This window comes from Eptatretus burgeri, chromosome 13 (genome assembly GCF_056783735.1).
Source record: "Eptatretus burgeri isolate ZD-2024b chromosome 13, Ebu_testis_v1, whole genome shotgun sequence".
In the NCBI taxonomy this organism is placed as follows: domain Eukaryota; kingdom Metazoa; phylum Chordata; class Myxini; order Myxiniformes; family Myxinidae; genus Eptatretus; species Eptatretus burgeri.
In genome coordinates this window covers 25,952,395-25,977,300 of record NC_140973.1, presented here as the reverse complement: position 1 = coordinate 25,977,300, position 24,906 = coordinate 25,952,395, and the positions used below count along the sequence as shown (strand labels likewise).

The 24,906-nt window shown below is 41.3% G+C and overlaps 1 protein-coding gene across 1 annotated transcript in view; it reads right to left on the bottom strand.

The window, feature by feature from the left end:
- Window positions 1–13,148: 13,148 nt before the first annotated feature.
- LOC147014106 (RING finger protein 150-like) overlaps window positions 13,149–24,906 on the bottom strand; it is a 108,839-nt gene continuing 97,081 nt past the window's right edge. Inside the window, exon 7 of the mRNA XM_085851780.1 lies at window positions 13,149–13,693. Coding sequence (XP_085707906.1) covers window positions 13,596–13,693 — 98 coding nt within the window. The 3' untranslated portion in view covers window positions 13,149–13,595. The remainder of the gene's footprint in view (window positions 13,694–24,906) is intronic.

The following is a 24,906-nucleotide window of genomic DNA, read 5'->3' as shown; positions in this document are numbered from 1 at the left end:
TGACGTCATTTGGTGACGTTATGAGGCAAACGCATATTTTTCATGGTTACTCTAGAACGATTCTCATCGGAATCTCTCGTAGGCAGATATTCCTCAAGGAGTCGCTCCTGGTGGATAGCAGCTCTGTTCACCTCAGTGTGACCTTAAAGAAGTCACACGTGGTCACCTTTTGGCAAGATACGGGTCACCCTGCGGGTGACATTGTTTTTATTATTATATTCACTAATAATAATGTGAATCTTTTCTACCAATAATACAAGAAATGGTGTCAGCGAACAGCACTACTTATGAGGATAACTAGAATCTTGTCACAAACAGGCAGACTGTGGCATAATTGTACCAATAATAATCACTACGAGTGAACTCATAATTGTGGCCGTCTTCACAGTTTAGGAATATAACTTTTGCCTGGCTGTATGTGTATGACTCATCAGCAGTTGTAATGTTTTATCTCGTAAGATTTAGGGATACACTGACATCATTTTAAAATTTAGCATGATATGCATATGGACATCAAAACAATTGATACATGACAAAAATTTTGTTTCCAAACAGCAGAATGACTTCAAAGATATTCATGTAAGTGTTTTAAATGCAACATATAATTCAATACAAGTGTTTTACAATGGTAGCTACTTAGTGGATGTACGTCCTCTTGCCTAAAGTAGAAAAACTGTTTATTTTTTCATTTTTCACGATGCTTGTTCCATATGCACTGAATGTGTTGGGAAAATGACAAGGTCCAAATACTTTTACTGATCACTCGTGCTCCTCCCATGTATCGGTGCCATATCTACATGTCACACTTGATTTTGTAATTGATAGAAAAGTTAAAATTGATAGTTTCTTTGTTCTTCTATTCTTCGAGATTCAAATTTCAGTGCATTCTATATGTTTTAAATCTTTCATGTCTTCAAAGTATAGATGGTCTTATGATGTTAGCAGAGAACATAAATAGGATTTTAACCATAATTTATCAGAATTTGCCTTAATTCAGAATGTAATGAAAAGCTTTATGTCTGATGGAATTTTACACGTTGCTGGTTTCGTTGTGAATACATGTATCCAATATGATTAACTGACTGATTGATTAGATTTCAACGCCCTACTTAGCAGTTATTTCAGCTATATCAGGCAAGTATTCAAAATAATCCAGCAATACTGTCACAACCATGAAAGTGACAATGTTCTGCTATATTGGAAAACCAATATTCCTGTAGACTAAGTGCTCAGACATGTGGTAACTCTAGCATGCTGCCCCAGAGCCAGAGGGCTACTCAGTAAGAAATGACCTTTGTTTCACCTGCTTTGTATTGATCTTAATATCACGAAAACAGGTATTTGCATCTGACACCTTCTTAAATTGGTTTTGCACCAAAATGATCACTTAAGAACTAGTGATCCTTTTATTATGAAGGTCAAAATAATATTTCCACAACGTTTCGTTGATGTACTTGAGATGTTTTAAATGTGCTAAAAATAGCGCCCTCTTTAGGCCGTTCTTAAATTAGTTTGGCACCAAAATCGTCACTTAAGAATTACTGATCCTTCATCAGGATGGTCTAAAGAATATTTCTGCAAAGGTTCAATAAAGTACTCAAAATGTGATTTAAACGTGACAGTGGCGCCCCTTTAGGCCATTCTTAAATGTGTTTTGCACCAAATCCATCACTTAGGAATTAGATATCAGTAATCACAGTGCCAAAATTAAACTCTTGGCACCAGTTTGATTCATGTACTCAAAATGTAATTTAAACGGATTTTGGCGGCTACTTTAAGCAGCGCCCCTTACGTAATGCACCAATTGGAAAACTTAAGAATGCCTATTCGGAGGTCCCCACCCCACCATCTAATGACTTTCGCTCTCAAACCTTTTGTACTCGAGATGTAGTACAAATCTCTGTTAGCTCCCGGACTATATGGTGGACACAGGAACATCAAGGTCTCTGGAGATGGTTTGTAGCTTTGAGATTGTCCATGCTTAGCTACAATCTTGTGTCTGACCTCCTCAGACAATTCTCTGGTTTTCTTTCTTTTCTCTGTGTTCATTTGGTACATACAGTGACACAAAACAGCAGAATGACTCCTTTTCTCGAAACAAACTGGTTGAATGAATGATTTTTATATTGCATGCACCTGCAATAGTGGGGCAGATAACAGCAATTTTTGAGAGGAATCGTGCAAATGATTATACAAGCATCAAATTTGGCACATTTGTTCTCCAGAGAATTCTAATCAAATCTGCCTGATTATCCATTTGAAAATCAAATATGGCAGGCATTTTTCAAGATGGCCACCAAGTTAGCCTCCCAAAGTTGACTTTTTGCTTAGAAGTATTTGTAGTTGTCCATGTTCAAAGTTATGCATGCCATGCGAATGTTCCTCCAGCTGCTACTGTCCACATATGCAGCTGCAAAGTCCTGTGCAGGGGAGCCCTGACTGAAAGCACTTGCATCTCCGGTTGCAACCTTTCTTACAGGAACACTTGGTCAGTTCCTGACAGCTGGCTGCAATAGGGGGTAGTATTGTCCAACATATCTGCCACGTCTCTCCTTTCTGTGTCCATCCCCATTCAGCAGGACTGCTCGTGTCTGGACTGGAGATGGTTGCCTGGCCCCAGATGATCCCAGCCTGATAGGCCGCACACTTTGCATGTTCTCTGAGGGTTGCCTATGTTGGTGGAATTGAGTTGTACGGCCTCTGCTTGCGGCCAAAGATATCCAGTCTTGCTCCGTCCACACCAGTGGCTGCGCTTGATCTGTCATACATGAGGACAACGAATCTCTCCAGCCTCTGCAGGTCAAGATCACGAATCAATGTTGGATGCTGGCTGAGATTGGTGAATGCTTCAGAAACATCATCAAAGACGTTCCAAGTCTGCCATGCAGTTTTCTTCCCTTTACCACGGAAGGCAGACACGACGTCACATCCAGTGAACGCATGGAAGTATGGGATCCCTCTAGCTTTCTCAGGCCCTATTGCAGAAACTACCTCATGGACTAGAATCCATCACACCTTGGCTCATTGGTGAAAGCCAATCCACATGTTCTCAAGACCTAGTTCCTGTAAGGATGGCAGTTCAGATATTGCTATGACTAGTATGTCCATGTCATTAGCCTTAATGATAATGGACTTGCTACCATCCGTTGTTGCATCCCTGGCGTGTACAAATATTCGAGTGTCAGCTTCTTCATGACAACATGGAGACACAGCATCCAGTGACTTCCTTGTGTTGCTAATGGCATCTTCTCCTTTTGTGACAATGACTGTGCTTGTCGTCTGTGCTTCACACATCTTTTCCGCAAGGAAGTAAAACAGCTCAGTCTTGTTGCTGTCATCTCGAAGAAAGCTTCTCCAGTTACTTGTGGTCTTACTGGTTCCTGTCACTCTTCTTCTGATTCCTTGCCCCCTTTTCGACCTTAAATCGCTGGTCCTTAAGTCGAGTAGAATGAACATCAGGCGATTCAACACCAAGCTGCTCCAGCCTCTGCTTGTAAAGCATGGTCATATCAGCAAGCCTGAAAATTGGTGGATCTGTACTATCACTGGCAGTTTTCATCTCACTAATGTAGGTGACCAGTTCGGAGAAAGCAATTGGATATGCTTCCTTCCAGTGCTCCTGTGCTTTCTCTTGCTCCTGCGCCTTCAGGTAGTCTCGTTCTCGGTTATACAGTGCCACCAAGCAGGCAGGGTGCTATTTGTTATTGTGCTATGACATCTACACTCAGTTTGGCAAGGAGTTTTCTATCACTGAGTGTTTTTGCACATTTGTTTATACTCTTATTCAATTTCATTGTCATTGCTTCTCTAAGCTCACCCCCTTGGGTTTCGCAAAGAAAACATTCTTGTGTTTTAGCTTCTTGGACCTTTCGTGGGATCTTAATTCTACTGCCCTCATCACTAGCACCTGCAGGGATTGATCTTTTTTCAGCTCTGTGTAACTTTGTGTTGTTAATTAGAAGCCTGCAACTCTCATGATATCGTGCCTTGTTTTGTCTCAAGGTTTCCTCTATCCCACCACCTTCATCAAGTCTTGCAGGGTCTAGCTTGATTGGTAGTGCATTGAGTGAGTGAAACAAAGGAATATTCCTTGCAAAGTTCATATCCCATCATCTCCTCTTTTGGCAGGTTTGGCCTCGGGGGACTTTAGATCTTCTTTCTTAACCTCCTGACATAGGCAACACTTGGTCCAGACAGTGTTCCATGATTTACCAGTGGAACTCACGTCCATGGCCAGTATGATGTTCAGGGTCGAGGGTTTATCCTTTTACCACCCTGAACATGTATAATGGACACTTTCCTGTATGGGATACAACTAGGTTTATGCATCTGCCCTACACCTAGTCCGATCGTTCATCCAGTGTCATAAGTCCCGTGCGATCTGACACCATCCAGATAACTAAAACCCCGTTATCTTTGGCTCGGTTTTCCCGCGCTGGTACGTCCTGTCGATTCAGGTGTGGCTGCCGAACTGATCTGGGGTTGATTAGGCAACATTTAGGACACTAGTAAGTTGTTGCAGTATGATGCCAACAATGATGCCAACGTACAATTCCTACTTCGCTGACACTGAACCCCATGCTGAGTTTCACAGCAGTGATGTCACCAATGTGCCTTGGTAGTGCCCGACAATCACTCCTTCAATATATTCTTACTTGGCTATGAACTGGAAGTGTTGATTAAAGGACTGGTAAGTGGCCTGGATTCAATCAGCACATCTGTTTCATCAACTTCATGCACTGTGAAAATTTGGAGCTAGATGTACTCCAGCACACGCAGAGACCTTCTGTGTATTACCCTCATCTAGTTTCGCCCACGAGCCAACGCGGTTTACCAGGGTGTGGCTGATGACGTGCACTAGCAACTTCTTGGAGCCATAGATGAGAGTTGGGCCAGTGATGAAGACCAGTGCCAGTCGTCCATCCAAGGGATGTGGCTGACTGCTGAAACAGGTACTACCTCAAACACTACACCCAACACCCCATGCATAAGTAGCTACTACTACATACATGTTAAGTCATGCAAACGTTTGAAAATCATAAACAAATGTGCAAAATCAGAAAAAGTGTGTGTCAGGCGGCTTTAAACACAGGAAAATCCACTCCAGCAGGCTTGAAAACATAGGAATCCACACTTAGATCATGCAAATCGGACAACTACAAATACTTCTAAAGGCCCGGTCACACCTTGACGTTTTAGCCAGCGATGGCAACGTGTTAAAATTTATGTAAAACGCTGGCTTACGTTGAACTTTTGATGTTTTTTTTTAAAGATTCGGACGTATTCATAGCGACTTGGTCTTATGTATAACGCATTGGTAACTACACAGAACGTTTCGTTGTGTTATAGATAACTTGTACCAACGAATGCTGAACCTGTTGTCGGCCTACACAACCGATGCCCAACGATAGTCTAACTCAGGCATAGCGCGTTGCACGCATTGCCGACGATGTCGTGACGTAGCCTATTAAAAGGCTGACGCACAACGATTTAAATCATAACTGCCGTAGAAATGGAAGGGTCAAAATCGCGGTCACACCTTGGCGATCTTGCCAGCGTATGCCGACGTAACAAAAAGTGTGTCTAAAACGTTGGGGCACGTCGAATACGGTATGGGTAAGTTTGGTATGCGCGAGTAGAACGCTAAATACGCTATCATAAGTCGTAGTAAGTAGAGTACGTCAAGAAATTTTGAACATGTTCAAAATTTTACGACGTACTCGGCGTATGACACATGTTCCGCATGCGATGGGGATAAGTTTTACACACGATATGCGGACGCTTACACACGTCCACAAAGGCTACTTATAAGCTACTCATAAGTGGAAACATGTCGCGGTAATGTCTTTTTTACGCGAAACTTATTTCTAACTTCTGTTTGACGTGCTTTGAACCAATTCTTTACGTAGTCCCAACACACATCGACGTATGTAGACGTATTCCAATGACGTCTTCCGGTCGACAAAAAAAAAAAAAAATGAATGTGTTTCTAGCTTACAACTGCCATATAAAGATGTGTTCCCGGCGGTTTTGGGAATTGGTATATAAAAATGGTGTTCATAAAAGGGGAACCCAACAGTGTTTTCGAGTTCCTTTTTGAGTCGATGTCCATGTCAGCAGTAACAGTATCAGTATCAGTATTAGTATTAGTATTAGTATTAGTAGTAGTTTGTTCATGTTGGCAGTAGTTGGTGGGTGTGAGGGGGAGGGTGTGGGTTATGATGGATCGTCCTTGCGTCCGCGTGTCCACGGGTAGGTTCATAGGCTGCTACTCAACGATTTAAATGGCTGCATCTCCACTATTGAAAGTAGACGCTTGCGCTCAACAATTTGAATTTTTTTACACTCAACGACTTTTAAACGGTACCACTCAGCTAGTTTCATTGTTTACAATGAACGATTTAAATTGCTGTCACGCGCCTTTCTTTTTTGACGCTGGGGTTTGGAAATTTTAATCGTTTCTATTGAACGTGCTAAATCGCTCAAACCCCACTATTGAAAGTAGACGCTTGCGCTCAACAATTGGATTTTTTTTACACTCAACGACTTGTAAACAATGAAACTAGCTGAGTGGTGTGGTGAATGGAAGGTCGTGACGTGTGATCACATGATGCCCGGCTGGAGCACAGAAGAGATAAAGCTGAGGTTCGGCTCGGCCGCGGGGTTTTGTCCCTGGGGCATTGCCATTGTATGTCGCCGGCTCACTTGGTGCTCATTGAATGGTGAGAACACCGATTGATATATAATACTGATTTATTTTGCGGTGATTAGTTGCGCGTGTATACCTTACTGCTTGTACTCCATACTGCGTTTGTATTTCCTGGTGTGCCCGTAGAAGCGGCTCCAATCAAATGGAATAAAGCCTAAACTCTGAAGGTTCTTCTCTCGCTTTCATTACAATTTATTCCATTTAGTTTTCTCGGCTCTCTCAACCAACGATGGACAAGATCTACAAACCAGAGAGGTTCGACGCAGACCCAAACGCGACTGACGCAGAAATGAAATGGTCGCATTGGTTCTGTTCCTTCTCACACTATCTGACCATCATCGAAGAGGGAGCTGACAAATTTGCCGCTCTCGTGAATCATGTCTCGCCCAGCGTGTACAGGCTCTTCTCGGAGTGCGACACTTACGAAGCAGCGATCGACGTGCTGCAGGCGCTCTACGTGAAGCGCAAGAACGAGGTGTACATACGACATCTTCTCAACACACGCAGGCAAGCAGCCGGGGAGACAATCGATCAGTTCCTGCAAGCTCTGAATCAGCTGGGAAAAGACGGCAGCTTCCGGGCCGTAAGCGCCGAGGAACACCGAAAGGAAGCGACACGGGAGGCATTCATCTAAGGACTCAGATCAGCCCACATACGGCAACGCTTACTAGAGAAAGCGCAACCCACTCTTGACAAGGTAGTCGATCAGGCGATGGATACGGCACAGCAGCAATCTGAGTCATTTGGGACACCGATGCTGCTAATGAACGCTGCTACGATGGGAACCCAAGGAACCCCACTGGCACAGACACAGCCAGACACAGGGGATGGAGAAAAACCCGAGGAGCCGGATACCCAGACCTCGTCAAACTCCTCAGCAACTGCTCCGGTTGGTAAATGCTTCTTTTGTGGGTACAAAAGGCACCCCCGTCAAAAATGCCCTGCCAGAGATGCCACATGCATGAATTGCGACAAGAAAGGGCATTATGCCAGGGTATGTAAATCTACTCTAAGGAGAAATAAACCCACTTCTGCGGCTCTCTACTCGCAAAATAAATTAACTGCAGCCTCCCCGGGGAATCTATCCAAGGCTATCATCAACGTACGAATTAACGGGCATATGGCTGAGGCACTGATTGATACCGGTAGCTCTGAAAGTTTCGTCAACAGCTCGCTAGTGAAGGGCAGGAAATGGACAATCCACCCGACAGACAATATGGTATGCATGGCCGCCACCTCACTACAATCCCGCGTACGAGGGTACTGCAAAGTCGAATTGGACGTAAAAGGGTACACGCATCGGGATGTAAGGGTACTGGTGCTTCGTGATTTGTGCGCAGACGTAATTCTGGGTCATAATGTCCTCAAGCAGCACACGAGCGTCGAAATACCCTTTGGAGGAAGCAAACCTCGTCTAATTTTAAATGCTTTGACCACCGCGGAGGTGACGTCCCCCCAGCTGTTCGCTAACCTGTTGCCGGTCTGCAAACCGATAGCGATCAAATCGCGGTGATATACCACTGCTGACATGAATTTCATCACTTCAGAAACCAAGCGATTACTGGAAGAAGGAATTATAGAACTGAGCGATTCGCCATGGCGCGCACAGGTGTTAGTAACCAGCAGTCAGAACCATAAGAAACGAATGGTTGTCGATTATTCCCAAACGGTCAATCGCTTCACCCAACTCGACGCCTACCCCCTGCCGCGCATAGACGAGATGGTCGAACGCGTGGCCAATTATAAGGTATTCAGCACCATTGACTTGCGAAGCGCCTATCACCAAATTCCCATCCGAGAGGAAGACAAACCTTACACCGCATTCCAGGCAGGGAGGCGCCTCTACCAGTTCAGGAGGATACCATTCGGTGTCACGAATGGAGTCGCTTGCTTCCAACGAGTGATGGACGACATCATCTCAGATGAAAACCTCAAAGACACTTTTGTTTACGTGGACAATGTCACAGTGTGCGGTAGGGATCAGGGGGAACATGATATGAATCTGGACAGATTCTTGAGCATTGCTAGAAAATATAATCTGACTCTCAACTATGAGACATGCGTATTCTCGGCAAGGTCAATTGACCTTCTCGGCTACACAATAGCCGACGGCACAATTAAGCCTGATCCTGAACGATTGCGCCCGCTCCGTGAGCTACCACCACCTCAGGACCTGCAGACGATGCGCCGGGTGATCGGCATGTTTGCTTACTATGCGAGATGTATTTCGCAATACTCCGAGAAAATACATCCCCTAGTGCATTGCAAAAACTTTCCACCAGATGCCGCTGTTGTGACAGCTTTCCACAACCTCAAAGACGATATCAGTAATTCCGTGGTTTTATCGACCGATAGCTCGGTGCCCTTTGTGGTGGAGACCGACGCTTCAGATCACGCCATAGCTGCTACGCTTAATCAGTCTGGGAGACCCGTCGCGTTCTTCTCGAGAACTCTCTGGAAGCGAGCAGAGACACTCAGCGATAGAGAAGGAAGCGTACGCCATCGTCGAAGAGCTGCGGAAATGGAGACATTATTTGCTGGGAAACCACTTCACGCTCGTTACGGACCAACGATCCGTGGCATTCATGTTTGATGGAAAAAATAACGGGAAAATTAAGAATGAAAAAATTATGAGATGGCGGATAGACCTAGCTTGCTATAGTTACGACATTGTTTACCGGCCCGGGAGGGAAAACCCTGCTGCAGACACCTTCTCGCGGGTCTACTGCTCGGCGGTAATCAGTCGGGCTTTGCAAGACCTCCATGTGTCTCTTTGCCACCCGGGGGTAACCAGAATGGCACATTTCGTACGCAGACAGAACCTGCCCTATTCTATTGAAGATATTAAACAAATGAATGCTTCATGCCCTGTTTGTGCTGAACTAAAACCCAGATTCTATGGTGCGGCTCCTGGCAGACTGATCAAGGCCACTTCTCCCTTCGAGAGACTAAACATTGACTTCAAAGGGCCCCTGCCGACCGAGACAGACAACAGATACATATTCACTGTTGTTGATGAGTATTCAAGGTTCCCTTTCGCGTTTCCGTGCTCGGATATGACCTCGGGCACTCTCGTGAAATGTCTGTCTGACCTCTTCGCTATGTTTGGGAAACCTTCGTACATACATTCAGACAGAGGGCCGTGTTTCATGTCGGCCGGGCTAAAACAATTCCTATTAGAGCACGGCATCGCAACTAGTCGAACGACGGGTTACAACCCACAGGGTAATGGTCAGGTGGAACGTTATAACAGAGTTATTTGGAAAGCCGTAACTCTGGCGTTGAAATCAAGAGGACTGGGCCCCGAGCGGTGGGAGGTTACCCTTCTCGACGCTCTGAATTCCATACGCTCTCTGCTCTGCACGTCCACCAATGCAACTCCTCACGACCGAATGTTTACTCACCAACGACGTTATGTTGACGGCCAATCGGTGCCCGACTGGCTATCCCAGCCCGGAACAGTGTTCATGAAACGCCCGGTACGACAAAGCAAGTATGAACCCATGGTGGAAGGGGTCGAGCTCATCGATACTAATCCAGAATACGCTCATGTCAGGCTCCCGGATGGCAGGGAGACCACTGTGTCGGTTCGTCATTTGGCTCCCTCAGGTACTCCCCCCGCCGATACACCACCATCTGGCACACCTCCCTCTGACATCCCCTCCCCAGGTGTTTCTCCCCCAGGGACTCCACCCGAGAAGGGTGACGGCGGAGCTACCGCGTTCCACCCGGGGGCGATCGGGGAGTCATCTCCGGCACGAGTCGAGGCTCACCAAAAGGATCGGAAGCCTCCCTCAAGTGAAACCGCCATCTACTCCCGGAGAGGCCGACGAATAATACCCCCTCGCCGACTCAATCTGTAAAGGGGATTATCGGCATCCTCGATGCTCATGCTCCTATATGCTCGTTACATAATATATCGATGCTCATTACCATGCTCCTACAACTCAAAATAATCCTCACTGCTTGGCATGTATGCTTCTGTAGTTTAGATAGTTCGCATTGCTTGAAATGTATACTCCTGTAGCGCTGAAGTAATCATGGTGCGTTAGCTGGGCCTCTAGTTACATTTTAAAGATGGGGAGAATGTGGTGAATTGAAGGTCGTGACGTGTGATCACATGATGCCCGGCTGGAGCACAGAAGAGATAAAGCTGAGGTTCGGCTCGGCCGCGGGGTTTTGTCCCTGGGGCATTGCCATTGTATGTCGCCGGCTCACTTGGTGCTCATTGAATGGTGAGAACACTGATTGATATATAATACTGATTTATTTTGCAGTGATTAGTTGCGTGTGTATACCTTACTGCTTGAACTCCATACTGCGTTTGTATTTCCTGGTGTGCCCGTAGAAGCGGCTCCAATCAAATGGAATAAAGCCTAAACTCTGAAGGTTCTTCTCTCGCTTTCATTACAAGTGGTACCGTTTAAAATGAACGATTTAAATTGCTGTCACTCGCCTTTGTTTTTTTTGTTTTTTTTTTGACGCTGGGGTTTGGAAATTTGAAGCGTTTCTTCTGAACGTGTTAAAACGCTCAAACTCGTCCATCGGTAGCGTCTATTTAAAATAGTCAATTGGAATCATAGCCAAGCTAGACATCGAAGTGTGAACATCCTCGTCATGCCGAAGAAAAGTTTGAAGAATGCTGCAAATAAGTGTCCTGGCCGTGGCCGTGAACGCTGACGCAAGGATGATCCATTTTACCGACGTCTTTCAGCCTATGAGTAACTTAAAAGTAACGTCTGTCGATGTGTGCCAACGATCGCGTAACGTGCCAACAACACGTTAATCATAGGTTAGAAATAAGTTTCGGGTACGCTAAACATTACCTCGGCGTGTCTCAACTTATGATTAACTTACAAGTAGCATGTGTTGACGTCTGTCAACGATCACAGACCGTGCCTACAACTTGTGGCCAGCGTAGCAGAACGTGTGAGTCATACGCCGGCATACGTCGTGAAATTTCAAGCATGAAAAAATTTGAGGACAACCTAAAAGTACAACGTTTAAAGCCAACGTACAACGACGTATGGCAACGTACTACGACGTATGCCAGCGTGCTCTCAATGTTATCAAAACTTACCCATAACGTATTCAACGTGTGCCAGCGTTTTAGAAAAAAAATTCAAAAATCGGCATACGTTGGCTAAAACGTCAAGGTGTGACCGGGCCTTAAGCAAAAAGTCAACTTTGGGAGGCTAACTTGGTGGCCATCTTGGATTTTCAAATGGCCAATCGGGCAGATTTGATCAGAAAGCCCTGCAGAACAGAAATGCCAAATTTGATGCTTTTATCATAATTTGCACAATTTTCTACTATCTACCGCACTACAACTCACCATAGGTGAGTTCAATTCCAAAGTAAAGGAGAATCACCTGTTTGAAATCTCATTATTTCGTACAACTTCTAAAAGGTGCCAATAATATTGTCCAGGATATTTTAGGATTTCTGTGGAATAAACTAAGATTTTGTAATTTTTTTGGGGTGTTTTTTTGTTGTTCCACTGCAAACTAAATAAATACAGATGTGGAAACCAAACTACTTTTTAATTTCAACAATCTCCTGGAAGAAATGGTGCATTATTTGAAAAAAGTGCAAAGGTGCCAATATTTTTGGCCACAACTGTACCTCAGAGAGGACAATAATGTGACCCTTCCTGCCGCTCCCATTGGGAGTGGGTCTTCTCGTATATAAAAAGAGGAGTGAGAGTGAGTAAGACAGAGACAGAGAGACCATGACCTTTTCCTTGATTTCTATACAATTCCATACCCCTGGGCCAATTGACTGTGAAGGGTTGTAGATTAATTTAATTCTGCATGTGCTATATAAATAGGTAAACACAATTGGTTTGATTCCTGACAAATAATTCACCTTCCAAGGACGTGACCAGCAGCCATGGCTTCACATGAAATGATGATGAGCAATCAGTCTCTTCTCCATATATAAAGGGAGATGTAATAAGCAGCTCATTAGAGACCTCACAAGCAACTTTCTAGAAATTACACACTGCATTCTTGGAGTTGTCCCTTTTGTTAGACTAGATTTGTGCCTTATTGGAGGGAAAGGTAGGGGTTGCTGATGCAAGTGCCCCTTCAGTTTAGACAAATTTAAACTCTAACCAGGATACAATACCCAATGCCATACTCTTGCGAAAAAATAGTGGCATCTTTAACATCCAAAGTCAGTATTGGTACATAAGACAGCTGGCTTGACTCCTGTAAAAGCACATTATAGTCTACCACGATCGAGCAGTCATCATTGTGAAGTCTAAATCAATCTTTGTTTTTCTTGATGAATTCTTTTGGTCACTTATTGTTAACTTTATTTCAGCTCCATTGACTAAATGTGAAAGATGTTTACTCAACAATGGTTTGTTCATGTTAATAATATTTAAATAATGTGCACTCAATTGTGAAATTATTGGAGAAAAGAATATTTCAGCTTTAAAAGCAATCAATTTTTTTATTGATTACTCAATTCATTATACAGGACTTATTTACAATCGTACGTTGTATACATTTTTAAGCCGTCGTGAATTTTTTTAAAAGTTAGTGTTCCTTTTAATTGTCTTAATGACTTGCTCCAAACTCAAGTAATCCGAAACCTCTCCAGACAAATGAGAAAGCATAAACTATTTTCTGAAGGTGCCAGCCATGGAGCAAACCTTCTTACCTTACCAAGTACGTCCTTGATCTCAGCCATGTTGACGAGCATGACCATAGTTATGAAGATAAGCTCAGAATATGATGCCAAACCATTTATGAGATCGCATGATGAAAACGCCTTACAAAATGGTTCGTTTTATGGATGCAGGACATGAAGACCCATCACAGAACAAGTAGAAAATGAATCCACAAACAAACACTTCCACCAAGTTGTCAAATAATTTTCACGATTTTTCTTTTTCCGAAGTTTCATCCTTGGAGACGTCCACCTTGAACACCAGGCAGTGAGGACTTCTGCTGGAGTTTGGTTGTCTGTGATTGCCTAAGGGATGGATTTGACAGGTGTCAATAACACAGCATCAGTGTAGGGTTCAGAGCACAGGGCTACAACATTGAATTTGAGCTTAGCTACTCAACCCCTATGAAGAGCGGCTGAAGGAGACGGCTTTATACACTACAAAGGAGGTGGTTATGAGGAGATATGATATGATGGAGATGTTTAAAATAATGAAAGGTATAGATAAAATAAGTGAAGATGAATTATTCAATTGAGTCGACAGTGATAGGACCAGGGGCCATAGCCTGAGAGTAAAGAAGTGGAGAGTGAAGACGGTAGCAAGGCAGGGGACTTTCACTCGGAGAGTAGTTCATGCATGGAATGGTCTCCCTGGAAAGGTAGTGGCAGCAGAAACAGTAGATAAGTTTAAATTGGAATTAGATAGGTACCTGGAAGTTATGGAGATCAAGAGGGGTACATGGATGTTGGCAGGACTTTTAGGTAGCTTGAGCATTGATGGGTGATTGTGTTCATGTGGGGGGTCTTGTCAAGGAGTGTTGTGTGGTTGATGTGTGTTTTTACCCAAGAACCATCTTCACCATGCCCCCTCCCTTGGAAAGAAAAAAAAAAACTACAGAATTTTTTTTTGTTGCATTTTTAGCTCGCCTATTCGAAGAACAGAGAGCTATAGCGATACCCCTGGCGTGAGCGTCAGCGTGAAAATGTTAAAGTTTTTGGTGCAAGTTATTTCCTTTCTAATGTTTTTATCTACCACACTATTTTTTTCTGATTACAATATACAAAAACATATATTGCTTTAAAATTATTTGGATCAGACTTCACTGCAATGCTTTATAAAAAATATTATTAGACCAGTCTTTTAAAAACGATAAATGTATAAACAGGCGAGTATTGGGTGGCTTTGACACCAACTCTGGTTCTTTTTTTGATCTGGTTTTGATGTGGTGCAAGCATGATGGGCCGAATGGCCTCTTCCAGCATCAAATTTCCTTGTGCATCCTTGACTTGTGTATAATTTCCAAATTCGATTTGGCCGTTTTATGTATTAATTAGCCCGCCCTCGCAAACCGAAAAGCTCGGTTACGTACGTATGGAGAAGTCTGTACGAGACTGCATTTTCTTTTTCCCTTTTCTCCACAACCGCTTGTCGGATTAACACAAAATTTTCACCATATGTGCGACTGCCCACGTAATGTTTTAATGATAATTACGACGTCATAGGTAACATGGTACAACAGCCTTTGTTTTTTTTTTTTTTTAAACCTTCATAGGTCTCATGGCTAAACAGATCGAGGTGAAACTTTACAGGAATGACCACCGATATCCATGATGAACAAAAAGGTCCACCTGACATACAGTCGGTTACATGGTTTGGCAGCCATGTTGGATATACCCTAAAACTTTTTAAAATCCTCCCCAGGATGGTGGCCAGATAGAGGGGAAACTTCACACACATGTTCCCCAAACCTTGGTAATACCAGAGTGTTCAGGAATAATTGGTGGGTCACATGGTTTGGCAGCCATATTGCATTGAAGGAAAATATATTTAAAATTATCTTGAACCGCTGCACCAATCGAGGTGAAGCTTCAAAATTATGATCTCGTAGTGATGGGGAATATATGTTTTAAATTTCAACCTGATTGGACGCATGGTCTGGCAGCCAAAATTATTTATTTATTTTGAATCTGAGCTCTGTTTTTTATTTTTTAATAAAGCTCACTTAGTTGCACCTGGATGGGTTTGAGGGTAGACGAGTAGCATTTGAAACCTGAATCCTATCCACATTCCTCCTGATGACTTCATCTTTGCTTTTTGCTTGTAATCGCTTCAGCCTTTACTGTGTTCAGTTGGTGAAAAAAAGCGAAGAACGAGAAGACGTACAATTTGGCGTTTCAACGATCTGATTTATAGCAAACGTAGTGAGCTTCATACTCCACGTGTGCACAACAGAGAATAGGAAACAACAACAACACAATACCCTGGCAATTTGGAATCCGTGTCGTCGGCTATGACCCTTTTGCTTCCGGTTTTTGTCATGGGGAATGATGCGTACCGGTAGATCATGACCGGAAGTGTTTATTCATTTATTCAATTATTTTTTCCCCAAAGTTAATTTTATACTTCCGAAAGTGATTTTTTTTTCATGACAGGAAGTGTTTATTTAGTATTTATCCTTACCGGGAGTGATTTTGAAACTCTTTCCGGAACTTTTAATTTCATTTATTAATGACCGGAAGTGTTTATTTATTTATTCATTCAATTATTTTTTCCCCAAATTTAATTTTATACTTCCGAAAGTGATTTTTTTCATGACAGGAAGTGTTTATTTAGTATTTAACATTACCGGGAGTGATTTTGAAACTCTTTCCGGAACTTTTAATTTCTTTTATTCATGACGGAAGTGTTTTTATTTCTTCATTCAATTATTTTTTCCCCAAAGTAAATTTTATACTTCCGAAAGTGATTTTTTTTTTCATGACAGGAAGTGTTTATTTAGTATTTAACATTACCAGGAGTGATTTTGAAACTTTCTGGAACTTTTAATTTCTTTTTTTCATGACCGGAAGTGTTTATTTAGTCATTCAATTATTTTTTTCCCCAAAGTTAATTTTATACTTCCGAAAGAGATTTTTTTCATGACGGGAAGTGTTGGGTCGTCGATCTATCTACCCTTATTGTCAGGTTTTCCGTCGTTTTGGGGAGTCAATCTATCTACCCTTATTGTCAGGTTTTCTGTCGTTATCTGTGTCTGTCTGTCCAGGCCAGTACTCCGTTAATTGTAGGCCGATTTTGATGAAACTCTGGTGGGAGGTTCATACCATGACCTAGCTGTGCGCGTTTGAGAACCGTTGCTATGGACCCCTCGGTTGCCTTGCAACGGGCTTTTGAATTTTCAAAAAAATTAAAATATCGAAATTCAAAAATCAAACTATGATCGTTTGTGGGCAACACGTTCATCCCCCTTGACAAAAAATTCAGCACGCTCCCATGAAAACTGTCGGAGAAGATAGACTTTGAATGAACCCTGGTTGAAAAAAACGAAGTTCGTTATATCTCGGAGACTATGAGTCAGACATACATGAAATTGGTATGGTAGGTTCATGGTATGTCCTAGTTATGTGTGAGAGAACCGTTGCTATGGACGCTTTTGTTGGCTAGTAACCGCTGAAAAACGACTAAATTCGACTTGATCGACGACCCATGTCCGCCTACCGGCTTGTTTATTTAGTATTTAACATCACCGGGAGTGATTTTGAAACTCTTTCCGGAACTTTTAATTTATTTTATTCATGACCAGAAGTGTTTATTTATTTATTCATTCAATTATTTTTTCCCCCAAAGTTAATTTTATGACGAATGTCGTGAGCTTCATACTCAACGCGTGCACATGAGAGAATAGGAAGCAACAACAACAACAACACAATACCTTGTCAATTTGGAATCCGTGTCATCGGCTATGACCCTTTTGCTTCCGGTTTTTGTCATGGGGAATGATGCCTCCCGGGAGATAAAGGCATCGTCGGAGACATGAAAGACCCAAATATCAGACATGGTGTATATTTCCTCCACTGATTTTAATAAAGATATTTCCTGCATCATCAAAAAATAATTTTTTTATTGTGATTTACATTATTTGATCGCTGATCCCGAATCCAGGCTGAAGTAACCGGAAATTGTGTCTGCAGTTGTGAACAAGTTATAGGTAAAGTCAGAAGCGAATGTAAGAAGAATTTTGCGTTCGCTTGTCGGCTTTGCCTTTTCCATATTAGCGAAAGTAGTGAGCTTCATACTCAACGCGTGCACATGAGAGAATAGGAAACAACAAAACAATACCTTGGCAATTTGGAATCCTTGTCGTGGGCTATGACCCTTTTGCTTCCGGTTTTTGTCATGGGGAATGATGCTTACCGGGAGATCATGACCGGAAGTATTTATTTATTTATTTATTCAATTATTTTTTCTCAAAGTTAATTTTATACTTCCGAAAGTGATTTTTTTCATGACAGGAAGTGTTTATTTAGTATTTAACATTACCGGGAGTGATTTTGAAACTCTGTCTGGAACTTTTAATTTCTTTTATTCATGATCGGAAGTGTTTATTTATTTATTCAATTATTTTTTCCCCAAAGTTAATTTTATACTTCCGAAAGTGATTTTTTTTTTCATGACAGGAAGTGTTTATTTCGTATTTAACATTACCGGGAGTGATTTTGAAACTCTTTCCGGAACTTTAATTTATTTTATTCATGACCGGAAATGTTTATTTATTTATTCTTTCAATTATTTTTTCCCCAAAGTTAATTTTTCGTGAACGTAGTGAGCTTCATACTCAACGCGTGCACATGAGAGAATAGGAAACAACAACAACAACAACAACAACACAATACCCTGGCAATTTGGCATCCTTGTCGTCGGCCATGACCCTTTTGCTTCCGGTTTTTGTCATGGGGAATGATGCGTCCCGGGAGATAAAGGCATCGTCGGAGATATGAAAGACCCAAATATCAGACATGGTGTATATTTCCTCCACTGATTTTAATAAAGATATCTCCTGCATCATCAAAAAATAATTTTTAATCGTGGTTTACATTATTTGATCGCTGATCCCGAATCCAGGCCGAAGTTACCGGAAATTGTGTATACAGTTGTGAAAAAGTTAGGTAAAGCCAGAAGCGAATGTAAGAAGAATTCTGCGTTCGCTTCTCGGCTTTGCCTATTCCATATTAGCGAACGTGAGCTTCATACTCAACACGTGCACATGAGAGAATAGGAAACAACAACAACACAATACCCTGGCAATTTGGAATCCGTGTCGTCGGCTATGACCCTTTTGCTTCTGGTTTTTGTCATGGGGAATGATGCGCCCCGGGATATAAAGGCATCGTCGGAGACATGAAAGACCCAAATATCAGACATGGTGTATATTTCCCCCACTGATTTTAATAAAGATATCTCCCGCATCATCAAAAATTAATTTTTAATCGTGATTTACATTATTTGATCGCTGATCCCAAATCCAGGCCGAAGTAACCGGAAATTGTGTGTACAGTTGTGAAAAAGTTATAGGTAAAGTCAGAAGCGAATGCAAGAAGAATTCTGCGTTCACTTCTCGGCTTTGCCTATTCCATATTTGCGAACGTAGTGAGCTTCATACTCAACGCGTGCACGAGAGAATAGGAAACAATACAATACCCTGTTAATTTGGAATCCGTGTCGTCGGCTATGTCCCTTTTGCTTCCGGTTTTTGTCATGGGGAATGATGCATACCGGGAGATCATGACCGGAAGTGTTTATTTATTTATTTATTCAATTATTATTTTCCCAAAGTTAATTTTATACTTCCGAAAGTGATTTTTTTTCCATGACGGGAAGTGTTTATTTCGTATTTAACATTGCCGGGAGTGATTTTGAAACTCTTTCTGGAACTTTTAATTTCTTTTATTCATGACCGGAAGTGTTTATTTATTTACTCATTGAATTATTTTTTTCCCCAAAGTTAATTTTATACTTCCGAAAGTGATTTTTTTCATGACAGGAAGTGTTTATTTGGTATTTAACATTACCGGGAGTGATTTTGAAACTCTTTCCGGAACTTTTAATTTCTTTTATTCATGATCGGAAGTGTTTATTTATTTATTCAATTATTTTTTCCCCAAAGTTAATTTTATACTTCCGAAAGTGATTTTTTTTTCATGACAGGAAGTGTTTATTTCGTATTTAACATTACCGGGAGTGATTTTGAAACTCTTTCCGGAACTTTAATTTATTTTATTCATGACCGGAAATGTTTATTTATTTATTCTTTCAATTATTTTTTCCCCAAAGTTAATTTTTCGTGAACGTAGTGAGCTTCATACTCAACGCGTGCACATGAGAGAATAGGAAACAACAACAACAACAACAACAACACAATACCCTGGCAATTTGGCATCCTTGTCGTCGGCTATGACCCTTTTGCTTCCGGTTTTTGTCATGGGGAATGATGCGTCCCGGGAGATAAAGGCATCGTCGGAGATATGAAAGACCCAAATATCAGACATGGTGTATATTTCCTCCACTGATTTTAATAAAGATATCTCCTGCATCATCAAAAAATAATTTTTAATCGTGGTTTACATTATTTGATCGCTGATCCCGAATCCAGGCCGAAGTTACCGGAAATTGTGTGTACAGTTGTGAAAAAGTTAGGTAAAGCCAGAAGCGAATGTAAGAAGAATTCTGCGTTCGCTTCTCGGCTTTGCCTATTCCATATTAGCGAACGTGAGCTTCATACTCAACACGTGCACATGAGAGAATAGGAAACAACAACAACACAATACCCTGGCAATTTGGAATCAGTGTCGTCGGCTATGACCCTTTTGCTTCTGGTTTTTGTCATGGGGAATGATGCATCCCGGGATATAAAGGCATCGTCGGAGACATGAAAGACCCAAATATCAGACATGGTGTATATTTCCCCCACTGATTTTAATAAAGATATCTCCCGCATCATCAAAAATTAATTTTTAATCGTGATTTACATTATTTGATCGCTGATCCCAAATCCAGGCCGAAGTAACCGGAAATTGTGTGTACAGTTGTGAAAAAGTTATAGGTAAAGTCAGAAGCGAATGCAAGAAGAATTCTGCGTTCGCTTCTCGGCTTTGCCTATTCCATATTTGCGAACGTAGTGAGCTTCATACTCAACGCGTGCACGAGAGAATAGGAAACAATACAATACCCTGTTAATTTGGAATCCGTGTCGTCGGCTATGTCCCTTTTGCTTCCGGTTTTTGTCATGGGGAATGATGCATACCGGGAGATCATGACCGGAAGTGTTTATTTATTTATTTATTCAATTATTATTTTCCCAAAGTTAATTTTATACTTCCGAAAGTGATTTTTTTTCCATGACGGGAAGTGTTTATTTCGTATTTAACATTGCCGGGAGTGATTTTGAAACTCTTTCCGGAACTTTTAATTTCTTTTATTCATGACCGGAAGTGTTTATTTATTTATTCAATTATTTTTTCCCCAACGTTAATTTTATACTTCCGAAAGTGATTTTTTTCATGACAGGAAGTGTTTATTTGGTATTTAACATTACCGGGAGTGATTTTGAAACTCTTTCCGGAAGTTTAAATTTCTTTTATTCATGACCGGAAGTGTTTATTTATTTATTCATTCAATTATTTTTTCCCCAAAGTTAATTTTATACTTCCGAAAGTGATTTTTTTTCATGACAGGAAGTGTTTATTTAGTATTTAACATTACCAGGAGTGATTTTGAAACTCTTTCCGGAACTTTTAATTTATTTTATTCATGACCGGAAGTGTTTCTTTTTTTATTCTTTCAATTATTTTTTCCCCAAAGTTAATTTTTCGCGAACGAAGTGAGCTTCATACTCAACGCGTGCAAATGAGAGAATAGGAAACAACAACAACACAATTCCCTTTCAATTTGGAATCCGTGTCGTCGGCTATGACCCTTTTGCTTCCGGTTTTTGTCATGGGGAATGATGCGTCCCAGGAGATAAAGGCATCGTCGGAGATATGAAAGACCCAAATGTCAGACATGGTGTATATTTCCTCCACTGATTTTAATAAAGATAACTCCCGCATCATCAAAAAAATTTTTTATCGTGATTTACGTTATTTGATTGCTGATCCCGAATCCAGGCCGAAGTAACCAGAAATTGTGTGCACAGTTGTGAACAAGTTATCGGTAAAGTCAGAAGCGAATGTAAGAAGAATTCTGCGTTCGCTTCTCAGCTTTGCCTATTCCATATCAGCGAACGAAGTGAGCTTCAAACTCAACGCGTGCACATGAGAGAATAGGAAACAACAACACAATTCCTTGGCAATTTGGAATCCGTGTCGTCGGCTATGTCCCTTTTGCTTCCGATTTTTGTCATGGGGAATGATGCGTACCGGAAGATCATGACCAGAAGTGTTTATTTTTTTATTCATTTATTCAATTTTTTATTGCAAAGTTAATTTTATACTTCCGAAAGTGATTTTTTTAATGACAGAAAGTGTTTCTTTGGTATTTCAGATAACTAGGAGTGATTTTGAAACTCTTTCCGGAACTTTTAATTTATTTTATTCATGACCGGAAGTGTTTATTTATTTATTCATTCAATTATTTTTTCTTCAAAGTTAATTTTATTGCGAACGTCGTTAGCTTCATACTCAACGCATGCACATGAGATAATAGGAAACAACAACAACAACAACAACAACACAATTCCCTGGCAATTTGGAATCCGTATCGTCGGCTATGACCCTTTTGCTTCTGGTCTTTGTCATGGGGAATGATGTGTTCCAAGAGATCATGACCGGAAGTGTTTATTTTTTTATTTATTCAATTATTTTTTCCCAAAGTTAATCTTATACTTCCGAAAGTGATTTTTTTCATGACAGGAAGTGTTTATTTCGTATTTAACATTGCCGGGAGTGATTTTGAAACTCTTTCCGGAACTTTTAATTTCTTTTATTCATGACCGGAAGTGTTTATTTATTTATTCATTCAATTATTTTTTTCCCCAAAGTTAATTTTATACTTCCGAAAATGATTTTTTTTTCATGACAGGAAGTGTTTATTGGTTCATGAAAAAGTAAGTGACCACTATATTCGTTATTGGTGTGTGTGTGTGTGTCTGTCTGTCTGTCTGTGTTTGTCTGTCTGCCCCGAGCATAGCTCCGTGGGTTTTGATCCGATCCTGATAAAATTTTGGTGGGAGGTTTATATCATGATCTGGTTGTGTTTCCTGAGAATGGGTGGGGTGCGCCCATTTTGGGCGGAACCACGACCAAAAAACATGTGTTTTGAGGGTCTAGTCGATTTCAATTTGCATCTTCTCCGAGGGGGTTTGTCGAATCTGGCAGGGGTTTTGGTATTTGGTTAGCCAAATGGCACCTGCATCGCCCCACGGAGCTCAATTTTTTTTTTTTCATTTTAGTCACAAGGTCACGAACTTAGAAAATTGCGAATTTTGACATAAAAATCCATATTCTCTGAGGGGGTTTGTCGAATCTGGCAGGGGTTTCGGTATTTGGTTTGCACAATGGCCCCTGCATAGCCCCACAGAGCTCAATTTTTCATTTTCGTCACAAGGTCACGAACTCAGAAAATGGCGAATTTTGACGTAAAATCATACGACCGCCAAAACTTTGACAGCGAGGATGACAATATTTTTTATGCATATTCTTGAGATCATTCCCCACCGAAAGTGTTGAAACCATTTTGCTCTATCTCGAACACCTTGCCCGTGGCGCCCCCTTCAAGTTTGTTTTTACGCTGATTTCATCAAAGTATGGATAATCCGAGGATTGCGAAATGCCATATGGCCTATATGACGTTATATTCGTCCTGGAATGTTCCAGAGGAAGTTTTGCACCAAAGATCATAATCCTTGACCTTTGACCTTTAAAGTTCATAAAGGTCAAATTTTCTAAGTTGTGGGAATCGAACCGGGTTTTCGGCGTTCTTCGACGAACTAACTCCAATAAGCTCCAGCACGTATCCTGTTTCCTTATTTTAATGTCCACAACATTGTTTTATGACCTTTAAAGGTTATGCAAAGGTCAAATTTTGAAAGTTGTTGAACGAAACCGGGTTTTCGACATTTTGCAGCTATTATCCTGTCACTCGTACCATATCATGTTGATCATTTTTATGACTTGGTCAAAAATTATCACATTGTCTCATCCTTGACTTCTGAAACAATCTACATCGTCAAATACTGCTCGTGAACCATTGTCGTCTTCAGACTTGTTTAGTATTTAACATTACCGGGAGTGATTTTGAAACTCTTTCCAGAACTTTTAATTTCTTTTATTCATGACCGGAAGTGTTTATTTATTTATTCATTCAATTATTTTTTCCCCAAAGTTAATTTGATAGCAAACGTAGTGAGCTTCATACTCAACGCGTGCATATGAGAGAATAGGAAACAATAACAACAACAACACAATACCCTGGCAATTTGGAATCCGTGTTGTCGGCTATGACCCTTTTGCTTCCGGTTTTTGTCATGGGGAATGATGCGTCCCGGGAGATAAAGGCATCGTCGGAGACATGAAAGACCCAAATATCAGACATGGTGTATATTTCCTCCATTGACTTTAATAAAGATATCTCCCGCATCACCAAAAAATAATTTTTAATCGTGATTTATATTATTTGATCGCTGATCCCGAATTCAGGCCGAAGTAACCGGAAATTGCGTATACCATTGTGAACAAGTTATAGGAATAGTCAGAAGCGAATGTAAGAAGAATTCTACGTTCGCTTCTTGTATTTATTTTTTTTAGATAAGATCCTGTTCCAGGCGGTGTAGTTGTCATTGTGAAGGTAATGTTGAGGAAATTTTTTTTTCTTTCAGATGAGATCCTGTTCTCGGCGGTGTAGTTGTTGTGAAGGTAATGTTGAGCTAATATTTATTTTTGCAGATGAGATCCTGTTCTCGGCGGTGTCGTTGTTGTTGTGAAGGTAACATTTATTTTTTCGTAGCAAAAAGACTGTTTAATTTGATATATTTAAGAAGTGGATGTAAGAAGACTTCCACGTTCGCTTCTAGGCTTTGCCTATTCCATATTGTACTGTACTCTCATTCACCTTCTGCCGAGCCCACCCCTTCCTTTCCAGGTTGTTGTGCCCCACCCCCCTTTCCTTCACCTTCTTTTTGGTTTTGATTACCTCTGCCACCAAAGGTGAAGGAGATTATGTTTTCACCCCTTTCTGTCTGCTTGTCTGTGTACAAGATATCTCAAAAAGTTGTGGACAGGTTCGGTGTGTGTCAAGGACAAATTGATTCGATTTTGGCGAAGATCTGGATCTGGATCCGACTACTAGAATTTTTTAAGTGATTCTTCACCATTGAGAGATAGGGCTAAAAATGATATATAGCATAATATCTCAAAAAGTTTTGGACGGATTTGGATTAAACTTGGTGGGAAGGTTGGATGTGTCGCAAGGATTAATTTATTCGATTTTGGTGAAGATCTCTATCCGATCTAACAAATTTACATGATTTGATCGCTGATCCCGAATCCAGGCCGAAGTAACCGGAAATTGCGCATACCATTGTGAACAAGTTATAGGTAAAGTCAGAAGCGAATGGAAGAAGAATTCTGCGTTCGCTTCTCGGCTTTGCCTATTCCATATTACCTTATCGATCTATTTTGGCGTCTTTATCAGCCTTGATCGTCATGAAAACATTGGAGTATGTTCACAAATATTCTCACAGTATAAT